This window comes from Astatotilapia calliptera, chromosome 23 (genome assembly GCF_964374335.1).
Source record: "Astatotilapia calliptera chromosome 23, fAstCal68.1, whole genome shotgun sequence".
Classification (NCBI taxonomy): Eukaryota; Metazoa; Chordata; class Actinopteri; order Cichliformes; family Cichlidae; genus Astatotilapia; species Astatotilapia calliptera.
The window spans coordinates 31,141,965-31,160,897 of record NC_137443.1 but is presented as its reverse complement, the minus strand read 5'-3'; the positions used below and the strand labels follow the sequence as shown (position 1 = coordinate 31,160,897).

The window sequence follows — 18,933 nt, the reverse complement described above, 5'->3', positions numbered from 1 at the left end:
AAAAAGGAGAAATTAGCGGATGCTTTAGAAAACAAAAGGTGCAACCTTGAGATGGTAACTCAGAGTGACAGCCTATGATTAGTACGAGGCATTTTCCTTGACCAGTGCAGACAATACATCTAGAGTGTGCAAAAAGTGTTGTTCAGTGTGTGGATTAACAGTTCTGCTTGCGTTCGTGCGTACTTACATGAACAGAAGGTTTAAAAAGAAGGCAATCTGTTAACTGCCACTTATGTGGAATTTGCTGCAAATGTGTATCCTCCTCTTTGTAGGTTTTAAATCCTCAGACGTCAGTATTCCTCATGTCCACATTGACTTACAGTGATAGCTGCAACAGAATGAAGTGCAGTTATTATGTTCCTTAAAATTAGGGCTGCTCGATTATGGCAAAAATGATAATCACGATTATTTTCACTGAAATTGAGATCACGATTATTTGACGATATTTATTTAACCCTTTAAGACCTACTATAGAACCAAGTCCACCAGAGCTTATATTATTTTTTTACATGTTGTAGTGCCATTTGTGGGAGCATTTCAAGTTGCTATACATCAATACAACTGTTATAGCCCATATTTTAATAATATGTATGCATTAAGTCCATAGTAATTACATAAATTGCAAAAAAGTGCAATAAACTACAAAAAAAATTGAAAATCGCTTTTGTTTTGTTTACATATATTTCTACTTGGAGAAATTTAAGAGGCTTATCCCTCAAAACTTTAAATACAATAAAGTTGCAAAAAATAGTTTACAACAACAGGAAATTTATTTTTGAGTGTCTTCATAGTTTTATTTTGGAGATACAGCAATTTTTATATACTGCAGGAAAAACAAAAAACAATCCTATGATGCAAATTTGCAAAGAAAACAGCAGGTGCATCATTTCACTGTGGGAAGTGTTACGAACAGCTGATAGGAACGGCAAAGCGTGTTTCTGGAATATTATGTTTTTGTTCCTGCAAGCGCTTTTTCATTAAAAAGGACTGAGCCGATTATTAGCCCCTCCCTAATTTATCCGCGACACCTTAAAGGCCGGTCCGTGAAAATATTGTCGGGCATAAACCGGTCCGTGGCGCAAAAAAGGTTGGAGACCGCTGATTAAGAGGACCCGAGGGAAACTCGGAAAGCTAAGCAGAAGTTATTTGGAGAGGAGAGAGTGACTGCCTTTTGGTTGAAAAGAGAGGTTAAAAAAAGCTTCAGTGGTGTTGCACACTATTTTATATTATTTTTTAAAGTCATTGTTAACCCTTTAAAGCCGGTCAAAGCAGCATGCTCCGTTTTGCATAACTATTTTTAAATCCCTGTAGAACCGGAACCATGTAAGCTAGCGCAATAATTTGTTTTGCATATGAAACTTACATCTTATGCCATCAGCTTGTCCTCGGTCACGGTTTCCTTCCACATAAAGCTTTGCAAAAATTGCATAAAAAGCGCTTGCAGGAACAAAAACATAATATTCCAGAAACACGCTTTGCCAATCCGATCAGCTGTTCGTAAGACTTCCCACAGTGAAACAGACGTCAGCGCGAACGATCGCATGTCCGCCATTTCCTGCCCGAAACCGGAAGTGACGTCATTTTCGCGGAAAATGTAGTTTTTTACTTGTAGGCCTTAAAAACCTATACTGGTCATGTTAGACTTTTCTGAATAGTTTCTGGGATGCTTAGAACTCGAATTGCACTGCTGGAAATAGTTTATTTTGATGCACATGCTGTTTTCTTAGCAAATTTGCATCATAGGATTGTTTTTTGTTTTTCCTGCAGTATATAAAAATTGCTGTATCTCCAAAATAAAACTATGAAGACACTCAAAATAAATTTCCTGTTGTTGTAAACTATTTTTTGCAACTTTTTTGTATTTAAAGTTTTGAGGGATAAACCTCTTAAATTTCTCCAAGTAGAAATATATGTAAAAAAAAACAAAAACGATTTTCAATTTTTTTTGTAGTTTATTGCACTTTTTTGCAATTAATGTAGTTACTATGGACTTAATGCATACATATTATTAAAATATGGGCTATAACAGTTGTATAGCAACTTGAAATGCTCCCACAAATGGCACTACAACATGTAAAAAAATAATATAAGCTCTGGCGGACTTGGTTCTATAGTAGGTCTTAAAGGGTTAAATAAATATCGTCAAATAATCGAGATCTCAATTTTAGTGAAAATAATCGTGATTATCATTTTTGCCATAATCGAGCAGCCCTAATTTGATTTGTAGAGATAGATTGTAGCATTGGCTGTGGTAGCAGGCCTCTTGATGACAACCTTAGCTTAGCCTAAGGATTCTCTAGAAGTGTGTTATTCAAACATTTTAGTTGTAAGTAGGACACTGGGAATGCTTGTCATCATAGAGGAGGATCAGTTATGCTGTTCCAACTTGAGTAGAGAGGAATCTAGTGTTTTACTTTACTGTGATACTTTCTTTGCTACTTACATTTGGAACATCTCTGCTAGCTACCCAGCGCTAACCAGAGACCACCTCTCTGCAAAACAGTGTTGATAGGAATAATTGATGCCGCTGGGAAAAACAAAAAAAAACTTTTGTAGTTTCTAAACTAGTTTTCACAATACCATTTAGCTGGTACAGCACTGATGCGAATCACAGTAAAGGGCAACTCAGGAAACCAAGAACATATGCATATAACATTCTTTATCAGCCCTGAGTTCAAACCACTTTAAAATACAGTACCAAATATATTTCAAAATGGCAGAAAATATGACTTATTGTAGCTTAAACTAGCGATGACTGTCCGCTCTTTGCATGGTAGCAGCATAATAAATTAACTACCAGAGTCATTGGCTTCCATTCTTTCTGTGACCTAATTGTTTCAGATCTTTTTATTGAGCTGAGATTTTAGTTGTGCAGAACATTACAGCACGTGTTAAATCTTAGAGAACAGGTGAAAAATCCACCATATCAGACAGCCACAGTCCTCTGGTAGAGTGGGTGGATGTGTAGGGGAAATCAACCAGTCAAGCTATTATGTAGCCCGTCAAGCCTGTACTTGTTCATTTATTCAACGAGAAAATATGTGTTATAAACACAGACTAAATTCAGACACAGCCTAAAATGAGAGCTTATCCATAAATCTGAGATTATCCTATACTCGCAAAATGATAATAAACACCTCTTCGGTCTAGTTCTCATCTGTGTTTTCATGAAATATTTGAGAAAGTTTTAAATATAGAAAGAGGGTGGGGGGTTGGGTTTTAGTATAAATACATGGTGGTCTGTAACGAAGGCCTTTAAGCTTTGAGGGGCAGTACAAGCCACAGGATTAGCATAACTGTACCAGACCCAGACAGATACAGACTGGGGGGGGGGCAGTCCCTGAGGCAACAGATGGGACAGATTAAAGCCCACTCTCCTCACCCCACATCTCCAGCATCTTAAAACTCAGCCAGGGGACTTGAAAAATTGGGAGTGTCAGAAAATACCTTAAATTCCTGTCCATCGTACTTCAGCAGCAAGCATGCACCCAAATAACAATATAATTTAGAGACACTAGTGTTTTAATGGCTGTCGGCGTGCAGCAGCTTGAGCTCTTGTGACACTGAAAACACCGTGCTCCTGGGCAAAGATAATGCCCCTCTGCATTTTCAGCATATTTGTGTTGTGTTGAGATGTGAAATGAAAACGTAAACACTAGAAGGAAATGAGTGTGTTTTAGTAGTACAGGTGTTGGAATATATTTGTTTGAGTCAGAATCAGCTCTGTTTAAAATTTCTATGTGCAGCATACTTTCAGCTCCACATAAAAAGCAAAGCAAGAGAGCACATCTCGCATCCTGGAGTAGACCGTGATCGCGTGCCAGCAGAGATGATGGTGTGTGCATGATGCACCAAGCACATTTCAGCCTTTAGTCAAAAAGCCCTGCTCTGTTTTTTTCCCTCCTTTCCTTTTCCACCCTGTGTCTCTAATCTTGAATGTGTGGAGAAAAAACAGCCAACACATCCATGCACTGGGTGACTTTTAATCAAGTCTCAGACTGCCGTCTCTTGCATTGGTGCTATGGGCCTTGGCAGCACTGAGAGAGGGAGAGAGAGCCAGATTAGATCGCTGTTGTTTTTTTAGTAGGGGAAGGGGGTAGTCCACAGAAGTGGGAGGGTGCACTGAAGGCCAGCTGGGGGAGGTGGAGAGAGATTAGCAAATAACTGGGCCATGGGTAAACACTCAGCAGTGCCCGCCACCATCCAATGAAGAGGCACAGAGCAGTAAACTACTCTGAAGCCTTCTGATATGACTACCCCCTCTCTCCTCCCCTCTCTCCTCCTCGGTCCACTGGCCTTGCCTGCATCTGACCCACAGCACCCAGGTACAGAGCCTTCCATGACCAATCATAAATGGAGAAGGAAAAAACACAGAACCCAAGTCAAGTAGAGTTGCAGGCAATCCAATGAAAAGTGATTACTGGACTGTTCCCATGGCTCAGACTGCAAATGAGTAAAGCCTGGGTCACTTGGCTTCATTCCATGCTCCACTGTCTTCCTTCTCAGTCTACTTTTGTATATTGAGCTACTAAATTCAATAAATACATTTCAGACAATGAATGTCTTTTCCTGTAAAGATTTAGATGTGAGTAGATGCTAAAGAAGTTGCCGTGTGACCCGTGTTCTCTGTTAATCTTGTGCACGCTTGTTATGTGCAGCCACACAAACAGAATGGAACTATTCAATGTGTTGCAGGTCAGTCAGTGTGGTATAATGATATTTTAGCCAGACAGGCAATCATGTGTTTAGATTGGGTGGGAGTGAAGGGTTTGGGGACTGTGGGCACGTTGCTTGACAGGATGAGGGCTTTTATTTGTTTTTATACCTCAACGCTCTTGTAGATTAAGCTTTATGAAAAGGGTTCATGTCATGACTTTAAATACTAATAGAAGTATTACTAAATAATTTTTGTATGCACTACTATTTTTATTTTATTTCTACCAAGCCAGGCATACAAGAGTGTTTAACTGTTTGTGGGTGTTGTCACAGGCTCTGCACTTCCTTCTGTTGTCCCTTTATGTTTCTCCTCTTTGTACTAGAGTTGTTCTGACTTCCACCATCTATACCAGTCTTATTGCTGAATTTGAGTGCTGACAAATGATAGAAAATGACAAAAGAAAAGATGATTGCTGATTAAATCTATACATGTTTAGCCTTCCCTTCCGCCTTTTTAGAAGTGGCTATTAAATGATAAAAGGGAAAAGGCCAACGAAAATTATAAATGATAAATAAGAGGTTGAAAATACATCATCATATGCATATGGTGGACAGCAATCTTGTATTTATAAACAAAAGTGGTGTGAGATATGAGTAAAAGACAGTGAAGAGGTGCAATAATAGCTGTTGTTTTCAAATTAAATTACGGTCAGAGGAGTCCCAGTGAGAAGCTGGGAGGTTCTCTGCTATCCATGTGTTCACAATACTGGGTATGGCATGACTACACAGCCCATACTAATCAGTTTTGTCAAAAGATTTCACAATGGTTATGTTTCAGTCATGCCGTACTCTCGAAAAGAAAGCCTGTAGCATAAAAATACACTGCTTAAATGTGGGTGACCTACGGTTTAATACTGTTTCTGAGCACATCCTTTGCAGGATGTGATGATGAAGCACTGGAGCTGCTGCCTTCCTCCTAACATGCTGCTCTCGGTACTTTCTGCTGCAACATGTGGATAAATTCAACGCTTCAAATAGCTACCAAAGTTAGTCGTGGGGGCTGTGCTGCAATTGAACAATCATGCTTGAAGTGGAGGTTTTGGCAAAAAGTTTGCTGACTCACCGTTGGAACAAATGTTGGGCAGGATCATTTCTTTTGCCATGAACAGTAGAACAGTCTTTTATAGAAGTTATTTTGAAGTGTTTTGTATTGATGATCCTTTCTAAAAAAGTATTTTAAATAGTATACCTGATTTCCAAGTTCTTGGTCAGAAAAAGTGTTTGTCTGTCTCTTTCAATATCAAAACACCTTGGAATTGCAAAATGTTTTCAACAGGGAGAAAATGTAAGAAACGCACAAAAGCTCTATTCAGACACTGAGATTTCACCGACGTTATTCAATAAGAAAAAATGTGACTAGAGAGATCAGTTATTTTTCAAATCTTCAAAGTAAAGAAAAATGAAACTACAGCTGCATCAGAAGACTTTCTGTGCCCATTGTCAACCGTGCAGCATTTATTTGTCATATTTTAGCTTGGTGGAATAGAAACAATATGAAGCCGTATGTATGATAAGATGTTAGTGTGTGTACTATTTAGTAATCAGAATGCAACACCCTGCTAGAATTTTACCGGCTAACCCCGGCAGAGCCGTCAGCCATTTTCTCATGAAAATGAAAATTCTTCAACATAGTTATAACTGTGAGTTTGAACTCCTTTCCCGCTTTACAAAGCATGCAACCCACAGAACAGAAGGCAGTGAGGAGCCCACAGGTTGAGGGTCGCCGAGGCCCACAGTAGACCAGGGTTGATAGCTTTATCAGATGATGGGAGCAGCGGAGGAGAGTTGGCTTCATGCCCAGCAGAGCTACCACTCCATCATGTCACCCTCTGCCCACACAAGCTAGCTTGACCTTGGACTGAGCACAGCCACTTTCCTTTGTCCGCCCCTTTAAACAGTTTTCAGCCCCCCACACCCTCAGATGCAGGAAAGGGAGGAGCTGGGAGTAAAGGAAACTAAGTAGCATATTATGTCTCCCTTATCTGAAATTACCCACGGAAGCATCCTGTGCACACATTTCTTGCTGGCATAGCACACAGTTTTCCAGACATTCACTGCACACGAAAAAAGGAGAACGGACACTTTCTGACTTCTTACACAAAAATCAACAATATTACATTAGATTCAAGGTTTATTCTGATTTTATGTAATACGACCTATAAAATTGTTTTATTATTTAGGAACAAGGTTGGAACTTAACCATGCACACTGAGCTGCTTAAACTCTGGTCTTCTAGACACTGCTGTTATTACTCATCTTTTTATTGATGTTTTTTAATTGGTGCCATTTGGAACCCTTTAGCTCCAATCCTCACATACTCCTCTGTATGGGAATGTGTTATGTCCTTCAGGCTAGAGTTGAAATTGGTATTTGTATTAATCTTCTGCTTGAGAGAACCAGTTGTCTTTGTGGGAAGACTTTATGTGTGTGTGTGTGTGTGTGTGTGTGTGTGTGTGTGTGTGTGTGTGTATATATATATATATATATATATATATATATATATATATATATATATATATATATATATATATATATATATATATATATATATATATATAATTTTATATATTCGGTTCGATACTTTTTCGATACAAAAAAATGTTCATGCCTTTTTAATTTGTCATTTATTAAAATTATAAATATATATTTTAACTCAAAAGTACAGTTTTTTTTTCCTCAGATATTTTTATCAAAGTTTCTGCATCCATTTTTACAAAAGACAAATTGAACAATATGCCGTCAGTTTTTAAATTTAACCCTAACCCTAACCCTTGTGCGCGTTTTTTATTTTGACAGCGAATGCGCACCTGTGGACCACTTATGTGCAGCCCTGGTTATTTAGCTCGTCATATCGCAGCCACAGAAATTCTTTTGTCCATGAAACCATAAAGCTGCACTTTTTGCCTTATAGTCTGATTCATCATAACTTTTCTGTTTTGTGGTAAGCTTTTCTTTGGCTGTCACTTCTTCACCCTGACCTGTCTTATTTGGCTCAGCTGAACTAAAATATATATCCTGCTGCTTTTACACACGCACTCACATAACCCTCAGCGATTCTCTGCGTGATCAACCTCTCACATGTTTAAGCTTGCTGCCGGAGATTTCACTTGTCATGTTTGCGTAGTAAGCTAACGATTAATAAGACGATGTCAGAGGAATTGGTGCACAAATTATCATCACTCACCAATCAGTGCTGTCGCTCTCTATACACAGTTCACGTGATTGCAAAGTGAAAGCAAAAAACAAGCACAAATTCAATTGGATTTCATTATGTCACATATTGACAGTGGCTCACCGATGCCAATGACATAATTGCCCAGCTACATTTCCGAAAGAATGCAAAAGCATTGACATATATTTTTCCTTCCTGCGATAGCCCGACGGGCAGGGCAGAGAGAGATTTTGGTAGCCCGACTGGAAAAATTGCTAGCCCGTATTGCGAGCCCTGTATCTGATTGAGGAATCACTCATCTTTGGAAAAGAGAGTTTATTACAGAGAAATGGCTCTTTCAAAAAATAAAAGCTATACTATACGCTTCTTCTGGGCTATATTCTCAGCAGCATATTAAACATATCAGGTCCCCATGAGGAGAATCATGTGCTAAAGGCTGTCTAAATGACTCTGGTAAAGTTTGTAGCATGCTTGCTTGTTGTTTTTGTCTGCTTCCACTTGTCTTTGCACTAGGAGGATGTCGGCGTAAATGTGCAGTCATATTCGTTGTGTTCCCACTAGTGCTTTCAGGTTAATCTCGTTGAAATGACCTTAACGCCACAACACGGCAAATCTCCGTTAACGAGCTACCCCTGATCGCCCCGTGCATGGGGCTAGACGGCCAACACGTTAACGAGCTAACTGCGCTAACACACTAATTCCCACCCGTGTAATTGAGCATTGCGTGGCACATCCAACATACTTTAGTCCATGACGCGCTTACCTTCAGGGTCATACATCACATGAAAACCAAAATAATTCCAAACGCCAGATCTGAATGAGGGTGGGGGAGGTTCAATTTGCCATGTTGCAAGGAGAGCTTAACTTCTGTCTCGCTAGCTTGCCCTGCACTCTTCCTTCTGACGATGCTGTCTGTGTTGAGCGCTCAGTGGATCTGCGCTCGACAGTGCAGCCTAGGTGGAGTAGTCGAACGCAGATTCACGAACGCTCAACACAGACAGCATCGTCAGAAGGAAAGTTGATAAAATAAATTTCAAATTTTGTATTGTTCGATACATATGCGTACCGAACCGAAAGCACTGTATCGAACGGTTCAATATCGATACGAATATCGTTGCACCCCTAAAATATATATATTTGGATCTTTCCAGTGCCTACCTCTATAGCTCCTATAACACACACGTAAACACACACAAAAATATCTCTCTCTCTAAATGTATATAAAATAATAATTTTCTTTTCTTTTACATAACATACATCTTTGCTCTCTATCTCTTCACAGCGGCGCAGGGTGAGGTGAGGGAATGTGCCTTCACAGACCAGCAGCAGCAATGGGAGGTGGAACGAGTGGCGGGGGATGAAGGCCGGGTCTCCCCAGAGAATACCACTATCCGATGTGCCAAAGGCAGACACTGTTTTGGGCTGTGGGAGAAAACTCCTCCAGGAGAAGTGCGCCTGGTGAAGCAAGGTATTTTCACTGTGACAATGTTTGTTTGTTAGATTGTGAAAAGTCGCCAAAAAGCTTAGAACCTTTCTGGCTCAAACAATCTTTGTGACTGCAACAAATATGCTGTCACTAGTGGGAAAACCAGGTGCTAGTTATTTTCCCAATCCTTGATCAATCTTAGTATATGTCAGTTGAATTTTTAATCATTCCAGGTTCTCGGCATGAAACTGTGTAATTATTAAAGTAGTGGGCTGACAGAAAATTAATATCATCAGTTTTTAATTACTCAGTAAAATTGTTGTGTATAGATCTGTGTGGAAAGTACTCCATACGTTGTGGCTTAGCAACAGTTCAGCTCATAATACACCTACAACTTGATTTTTAGCATCATATAGCATCATATAAGTACGCGTGGATCTGCCAGGCTAGAGGAAAGCAGGAAAACCACAGAGGAGATTCACTAATGTAGTGGATGCATAAAAAAACACATGCTGTCCTGCTTTACTCATGCAGGTGAGGAGAGCATATGTTGTTTGTGAGTTTTAAATGCTGACTTGCTACAAGGGTTTGGTACAGCAGGAAGCTTTATATGTTTAATTTCGTTTTTATGCCTAATTCCCTTCCTGACACAGTCACAACGAGTCGTTGGAATCAAACCAGCAACTCTTCACTTGGTGGGCAAATGTATAAGTCACTACAATATGGAGCCATTGACTACATTTAGGGCCACAAAAACCAGAAGACAAAACATCTGTGTTCGATATGCTTTAAATGCGGAGAAGAATGAATTCATCGTTGACATATAAAGCTGTCGCTTGGATGTTCAGAAAGGTTACATCCTCAAACAACACATAAAGGAAGACAGAAGGGTGGGTCGAATACAAGCCTGAGAGACTTGTATTTATATTGTCTTATTTGTCACAGTATTTTTTAGTATTCAATGTCATGCAGTGCCCAATATTTTCATTTGCATTTTAAAGACATTTTCTCCATAAATTGTTTCAAAAACCCATAAATTGGGACACAATTTTAACCAGAATGCAGTAAGAAAAATTACAAATCCTCCATTTTTGTTTTTTCAGTCATCATCAACTGTTCAAATCATTTGCTCAAGATGTAAATAAAAATGTTAATGGTTCATACGCAGAAATCTTCTTGTTGGAGGCCCTTTAAAAGTCGTAATCTGCTGCTTTCCTTTACATTATATTAAATTAAATAATTGGGGGTGTTTGTCTGTTTGAGAGACAAATGTTTGAATCTTTATCTGTTTTGTGACATATTAGACTGAAATATTATTTAAGAAAAAGTGAAATAAAAGGCTCCTTACGCATATTTCATTTGTGTCTCAATCTTGGCTGGAAAAATTCTTTGTGACAGAAGCTGACCTCTACCACACTACTTGAAAATTCATATGAATGTTTCAAGTTATCTGAAAGAGTTGAAAAGAGCTGTAAGCTCAATTTTTACATTGAAATGGTTTCCTAGAATAGACTCAAAAAGAGCTATTTTGAATGTCCACTTCAGCACTCCTTTGTACATACACATTGTCAAATGCCTTCATCCAAGGGCATAGTCAAAAGTATATAGTATGAAATAGACACAGAACTTTGTTATCTGTTTCATAAAATCACAGTTTTTCTTTTATCTATAATCATGTTTTTAAGATGCCTTTTATTTAGTGAAACAGTGAAAGCCCCTTACTAGCTCTGATTGGTTTAGTCCACAATAGGGGCAAAATGTGTCTGTTGTTGACCACAGGGAAGGTTGCAGATTTTTTTTTTTTTTTTTTTTTTTTTTTTTTGCTACCCAAACATTTGGTCGCACAGGTCCAACCAAATTTTTTTTTTTTAGTCGCACCACTGAAAAATTTGGTCGCATTTGTGACCAAATTGGTCGCACTCTAGAGCCCTGAAATTAGTTTTTACTTTCACTATATCTGACCCAATTGTGCTGTCACATTCAATAACTGTTATTTTAAAACTGAGGGGTTAATACGTTTTTTGGGCGGGGTTTCTCCAACATTTTTTTTTTTTTTTACCCTTCTTCAGGTTGCTGGACTCACCTAGGCGACAACCAGGCATGCCGAGATGACCGCTGTGTGGTTACCAACTTGCCTCCACAGATACAGAATGGGACTTACCACTTCTGCTGCTGTGGCAGTGACATGTGCAATGTGAACTTCACAGAGGACTTCCCGCTGCCAAGCCCCACCACTGCGCAACCCATACGTAAGAACACTCTCTTACCCCCGTTACCTTTTAGCCTCACGCCCAGCCACCTGTGAGAGATTACAGAAGATAAAATTGAATACTAAACATGCTGTCAGTGTTGTGAATTTCAAGCCAAAGGTCTTGTCTTCCTCTAGCCAGTGAATGCAAATTAGTTGACCTAAAGTCAGATCTGATCCAAATTTATGGTTTTATTAATTGTTACATTGACTTTTTTTAGTCCTAGATAGACAAAAAAGGGCTGCCATAGCTACACCTACTTATTGCTCTCTCTAGCCCCCTTTGCTAGTCTGCTATATCATTTAGCAACAGGGACTTTGAGATGACCTTTCCAATTGTCACCAGTTAGAAAACCTTGACAACGGTGGATCAGAAAGATGAAGAACTGGATACAACAAATGACATTATAGTATTGTCCACATCCACTCTTAGGAGCCGTGTAGATTATAACCCCTAAAGGACCATGACAGTGGTTGATAGGGGATTCGGTTTAAGTCGTGACTGAATACTGTGAAAGGTGTCAGACAAAGCAAACAGATAAATTGTTAATTGTTAATTCTTCTCAAGGTTGACCCGTGAATGAAAGAGCATGAGGTGGGGCGGTGGCAACAGCAGCTTGTCATCTCCCTTGCCTACACACAAACACGCTTCCTACCATCCATGTCGTCTCTCTGCATTCCACGGATTACATGGCGTCTGCTTTATCCGTCTGTCTGTGGGTGTGCCGGTGACTGTTCAACTGTGTAGACAGATGACAAAGAAAAGAAATTGTAGGGGAAAAAATTGATGCTGCTGGAAACTCAAGTTTGTGTTGTATTGTAACTCTAAATCCTGTTTCCGTTTTCAGTACGGTGTTATTTCTCGGCATGTCTGGGCAGACGTACTCTTGTGTTGTTAGAAGTAGGAAATGGTTTGAATCAGTTGGCTGTCTGAATGATCTTAGGCCAAGATTCAAGAGTGACATTAAGGTCTAGGTAAGAGGCACTGAGACGAGTTAGAAAACAGGCGATTGGCTTAACGCCTATTCGTGTAGTGAAGAAACTTGTAGGTACAGAAATTTAAGTAAAGCTTCGGAATTCATCATTTTATTTAAAATTACTGAAGTTAGAAGTTTACAGAGAATGTACGCATTTATTGATACAGGAGGTCCCAATTCAGGGTTTAGTTGTATGCCATGTGTGTGTTTCTCAAGCTCAGGTCTTCAATCAGGCCTGGGAGTTTGAGGGTTCACAAATTTGCTGTTTCCTGGACTGCACTGTTTTTTTTTTTTGTTTTTTTTTGGATGATGTGATGGAATCTGCTGAAGTCACTCTTTCAGTTTAGGGGTTACAGCTGCTAATGCTGCTATTATCACAGGCACCACTTTGCCCTTTGGCTTCCACTTCTGCTCCAGTTTTTTCTCAAGTTCCTGGTACTTCTCTGTTTTTCTGTCTGCTGGGATTGTCACATCTATGATAACTGCAGTCTTGTGCTGATAACCACTACTCTGTCTGGTTGGATGGCCAGCAACTGCTTGTCTGGAACTAGGGCTGCTCAATTAATCGAATTTTAATCACGATTACGATCTGGGCTTTCAACGATCATTAAAAATGACAGAGCCGATTATTAGCCCCTCCCTAATTTATCCGCGACACCTTAAAGGCCGGTCCGTGAAAATATTGTCGGGCATAAACCGTCCGTGGCGCAAAAAAGGTTGGAGACCGCTGATTAAGAGGACCCGAGGGAAGCTCGGAAAGCTAAGCAGAAGTTATTTGGAGAGGAGAGAGTGACTGCCGTTGGTTGAAAAGAGAGTTTAAAAAAAAAAAACTTCAGTGGTGTTGCACACTATTTTATATTATTTTTTAAAAGTCATTGTTAACCCTTTAAAGCCGGTCAGAGCAGCACGCTCCGTTTTGCATAACTATTTTTAAATCCCTGTAGAACCTGAACCGTGTAAGCTAGCGCAATAATTTGTTTTGCATATGAAACTGGAGGAGTTGTACTTACATCTGATGCCATCAGCTTGTCCTCGGTCACGGTTTCGTTCCACATATAGCTTTGCAAAAATTGCATAAAAAGCGCTTGCAGGAACAAAAACATAATATTCCAGAAACACGCTTTGCCGATCCATCAGCTGTTCGTAAGACTTCCCACAGTGAAATGATGCACATGCTGTTTTCTTTGCAAATTTGCATCATAGGATTGTTTTTTGTTTTTCCTGCAGTATATAAAAATTGCTGTATCTCCAAAATAAAACTATGAAGACACTCAAAAATAAATTTCCTGTTGTTGTAAACTATTTTTTGCAACTTTATTGTATTTAAAGTTTTGAGGGATAAGCCTCTTAAATTTCTCCAAGTAGAAATATATGTAAACAAAACAAAAGCGATTTTCAATTTTTTTTGTAGTTTATTGCACTTTTTTGCAATTTATGTAATTACTATGGACTTAATGCATACATATTATTAAAATATGGGCTATAACAGTTGTATTGATGTATAGCAACTTGAAATGCTCCCACAAATGGCACTACAGCATGTAAAAAAATAATATAAGCTCTGGTGGACTTGGTTCTATAGTAGGTCTTAAAGGGTTAAATAAATATCGTCAAATAATCGTGATCTCAATTTCAGTGAAAATAATCGTGATTATCATTTTTGCCATAATCGAGCAGCCCTATCTGGAACTTGAAGAAGTCCACACAGGACCTTAGCCCTGTTGTTTTCAACCACCTTCGGCAGCGTCTCCCATCAGGACTAGGGATGTCTAATCCATTTGGCAGCACAGAAGTTCCTCTACACTAGGGCTGCTCGATTATGGCAAAAATGATAATCACGATTATTTTCACTGAAATTGAGATCTCGATTATTTGACGATATTTATTTAACAATAACAATGTATTGAAAAATGGTTTTAAAGATTGTCAAAAAATAATATAACATAGTGTGCAAATACTGATAACAGTACAAATGTTTGCAATATAAAAAATAAATGAAAAATGTAAACATCTATGTTTAGTGAACGTTGCAGTGTTGCTCTGTGGTGCAGCTACGACACTGTAGCAAAGTTTACACACTGTGTCTACTTGATCCACGTCTGACTCCGCGAACCCATAATGTTTCCACACCACTGAAGTTTTTTTTACCTCTCTTTTCAACCAACGGCAGTCACTCTCCTCTCCAAATAACTCCTGCTTAGCTTTCCGAGCTTCCCTCGGGTCCTCTTAACTGTTGTGACGCGTGTTCGAAATGCAGAGAGTTGCGCTCGATTTGCCACACGGAGCAGTAAAGCATGAGCGAGGGGCTAATAATCGACTCAGTCATTTTTAATGATCGTTGAAAGCCCAGATCGGAATCGCGATTAAAATTCGATTAATTGAGCAGCCCTACTCTACACTATCCCAGCTTCTTGGTTGTGCCTGTACAATGTCCCAGCTTGCATCTTAAATCCTGTTACAAAGTATTCAACTGTCTCCAGTTCAGTACTTTTCACTGGCTGTAACTTGTCATGTTGGCTGTGAAAGACCTGTCTCTATGGATCTGGTGCTTAGGGCATATTCATGTGCTGCCATAATCAGAACCTCCGCGGCGTCCTCTAGATGGGCCTTTATTAGCTAGTTGTAGGTTTTCTTGATGTCAGCTACTTCCTTTGTCAATGGTACATGATAGCTCCTCCTCCTTTTCTTCATCACCATCTGTCTTCTCTGCCTGAGCCATTCTTGGAGGAGCTCATATTGTGGACCCATGTTCTTGATGTATTTGTGTGTTTCTTCCTGGATTGTAGCTCTGGCAATAATTCTCATCCTTCTTGTTTCTGCCGCTGGACTTTGGGTAGAAGCCTCTATATTGTGAGGAGATTTTATGTTTTGACATCAGTAGTATTGGGTCTCCTCCTGTGGCCAGCATATTATTCTAGCTGGGTATCTGATCTGGTAGCATATGTATCGATAGCTCAGATCTTATTCCTACCACTGAGCTGGGTTCTCAGCACTCATCTTACCTTCTGAATGTATTTTGGCTGTGGCTGCAATACAGGAGCAGGGACAGTGCATCACCTTTGTATATCGGCACTTTTTAATTTAGTTACTAAAATGAAATAGATTTAGACGTAGAAGAGAAAAATTGGAAAGACTGCAAAAATTATTCATTCACCTGCGGCTGGAGATACATTTTTAAGTTATCTATACACTCCTATGTATGTCACATTCTCCCGGACAAGGTATTTCAACAACTCCTGGAGAAACCTCGTTCAAACTTCGTCCAAATATTCACTCAATGGTGAGATGATTTAGAATTTAGTTCTTATGTCTTGTTGAACTTCTGACCACTAAGTAAATAAAAGTTATAATTCTAATAACATGATTTCTGACTTTCCACTATGTGGGTTAGGGTTAGGGGCAGGGCTCGCAAAATTTCAAAGTCCCTGGTAGCCCTTCAGGCAGGGACTCTTCAGTTTTTGGTAGCCCAAAATAAATTTAAGTAGCCCGAATAAAAAACAGAGCAATTTTTTGATTGATGTTTTGTTTCCGTTATAATATTATACATTAAAGTATATTATTATAACGGAAACAAAACATTAATCAAAAAATTGTTGAAACACAAATTACAACATTGTATAAAAATTACAATCATCAACTCAAATACTTGGTTCTAATTGAACAGAAATTTCTATGAACTTGTAAGAACTGTGTAGAACATGAATCAGTCTGTGTCAGATCCTGAATTTCCACTGAAGTCACGGGTAAGAGGCAAGTGGAACCAAGATCTAGGACATTTGCTTTTTGAAGTTTTCAAAGGCTGCTAAATTTTGCCAGTGGTAGTTCACTCTTTGCAACATAGTACACTGTTCTAAACAGATTTTCCAGGTTTATTTTTAGTATGTTATTTGCAGTTGGTGTTTGTTCCGGTAAAGATATTGCAGACTGAGCAATAATGCATTTCTTGCATTTCTCATGGGTTCTAATGGGGGCCTTTCTTAAAATTACATGTCCCAGTAACAAAGGCGCTTGTCGACTCAGAAATCGAGAGAAAACCAACGACACACCCGGCAGAACATTGTTATTTACACCGGTGCACATAAGTGGTCTGCAGGTGCGCATTTGCTGTCAAAATAAAAGACGCGCACCAGATAAGAAGTTGCAACGCGTGTTTGCGTCCATATAAAAAGCACTGTTTTTGTCCACTAGAGTGGGATTTTCACGGCACATTCTGCACCAAATCTCTGTGCGTTCATCATTTGTTTGAAGCCAGCTCACCTCCTGCAACCACTTTTCCGAGAATACGTGCTTCTTTTGTGGTTCGGACTACAAAAATTGCGGAAAAATCTTCACCTGTAAACTGTAAATTGCGAAACCAAAGTAATTGCTTAAAGGAGCTTGCTTCTTCGACATCTTTAAGAGTTCTAAACAAATGTCTGTCCTCTTCCAGAAAATCGTATGTACGCAAACACGCGTTGCACCTTCTTATCTTGTGCGCGTTTTTTATTTTGACAGCGAATGCGCACCTGCGGACCACTTATGTGCAGCCCTGGTTATTTAGCTCATCATATCGCAGCCACAGAAATTCTTTTGTCCATGAAACCATAAAGGTGCACTTTCTTTTTGCCTTATAGTCTGATTTGTCATAACTTTTCCATTTTGTGGTAAGCTTTTCTTTGGCTGTCACTTCTTCACCCTGACCTGTCTTATTTGGCTCAGCTGAACTAAAATATATATCCTGCTGCTTTTACACACGCACTCACATAACCCTCAGCGATTCTCTGCGTGATCAACCTCTCACATGTTTAAGCTTGCTGCCGGAGATTTCACTTGGCATGTTTGCGTAGTAAGCCAACGATTAATAAGACGATGTCAGAGGAATTGGTGCACAAATTATCATCACTCACCAATCAGTGCTGTCGCTCTCTATACACAGTTCACGTGATTGCAAAGTGAAAGCAAAAAAACAAGCACAAATTCAATTGGATTTCATTATGTCACATATTGACAGTGGCTCACCGATGCCAATGACATAATTACCCAGCTACATTTCTGAAAGAATGCAAAAGCATTGACATATATTTTTCCTTCCTGCGATAGCCCGACGGGCAGGGCAGAGAGAGATTTTGGTAGCCCGACTGGAAAAATCGCTAGCCCGTATTGCGAGCCCTGTATCTGATTGAGGAATCACTCATCTTTGGAAAAGAGAGTTTATTACAGATTTTGCGAGCCCTGGTTAGGGGTATTTGCTAATTTTCATTTCTCCAGTGTGAGAATTTACCCCTTTTCTGACCAAATAGTGAACTACTTTAAAACTACTTTAATTCGTCAACATCAAAATCACATCAAAATCTTAAGATGCGCTTTAATTAGCGACTACAGCTGTCACATAAGTTTCAATGGTGAAATATAAATTTCCTTTTTTTTTTTTTTTTTAAAGCTTAATGCAAATGCTCCTGTATTTCAGTTTTGCCTCTCTGATGTTCTTAAGGCAGCAGAGCTGGCACTGTCTGGGATGGTTGGGAGATTCTAACAGTCTCTTGGTATGTTCTGTCACATGACTTCCTGTAAAACACTCTTGTTAATTATGAACTCTGTGACCTTGGCATTTCAGCCGAGCCTAGTCAATCCCCCACGTGTGCACACTAGAGTGTGTACATCCATGCTCATTGTAGTATGTCAGTCAGAGTTGCCCTTAGGGTCTGGAAGCCATCAATTATTTATAAAATACGTGTGTTTCATGACATATCCATTGTGTTGACTTTTGTAACAGATGCAAGAAAGTGTGTTTGTGGACTCTCCACTGTTTGTGCACAGTAGTAGTATATGTGAGGGTGCGAGTGTTAAAATATTTAATATCTGCTTGTCTCCACCTCAGCTAACTGCTTTTATCTGTTATGGTAAGCAAAAACAGCCGACCATCTGCCTACTATTCTCTCTTTTTTACATATTTTCTTTTTCTCTTTAACATTCACTTCCCACACATCCTCTGTTTCTCTCTTCATAAACTGCTCCCTGGGCCATTCATGTTTGTTTTATTTGAGCTCTTCTTTTCTTTACGGCACACCCAAACATTTTCAGACACAAATACTTAAAATTGCATTCAGATAGTTGTGTGCGGTGGGTGACTTGCTATTTGGGAAGGAAGAAAAATTGCAACGTACTTTTTTAGTATGTTTAAAATCTGCTTGTTTTGTAGACCACTTTAGAGCGAGAGTTACTGCTTTTACCAAAGCAGCAGTAATTGTTTTTATTTAGCCAAAGTATTATACTAAGATCATCAAACATTGCTTTGAAATTCTTGCCATTTTTTATAGTGTTATTTTTTTCCCCATTAATAAACTCAAAAAACGATTGACTGTACCTTTTAATGCAAAGTTGTGTGAAATGTTATTCTAGGAACAATGTTAAACAC

The 18,933-nt window shown here is 39.2% G+C and overlaps 1 protein-coding gene across 1 annotated transcript in view; it reads left to right on the top strand.

The window, feature by feature from the left end:
- Positions 1–18,933, top strand: part of LOC113015709 (bone morphogenetic protein receptor type-2) — a 39,531-nt gene that overhangs the window by 4,034 nt on the left and 16,564 nt on the right. Inside the window, exons 2-3 of the mRNA XM_026157863.2 lie at positions 9,171–9,356; positions 11,384–11,563. Of these exons, the coding sequence (XP_026013648.1) occupies positions 9,171–9,356; positions 11,384–11,563 (366 nt within the window). The remainder of the gene's footprint in view (positions 1–9,170; positions 9,357–11,383; positions 11,564–18,933) is intronic.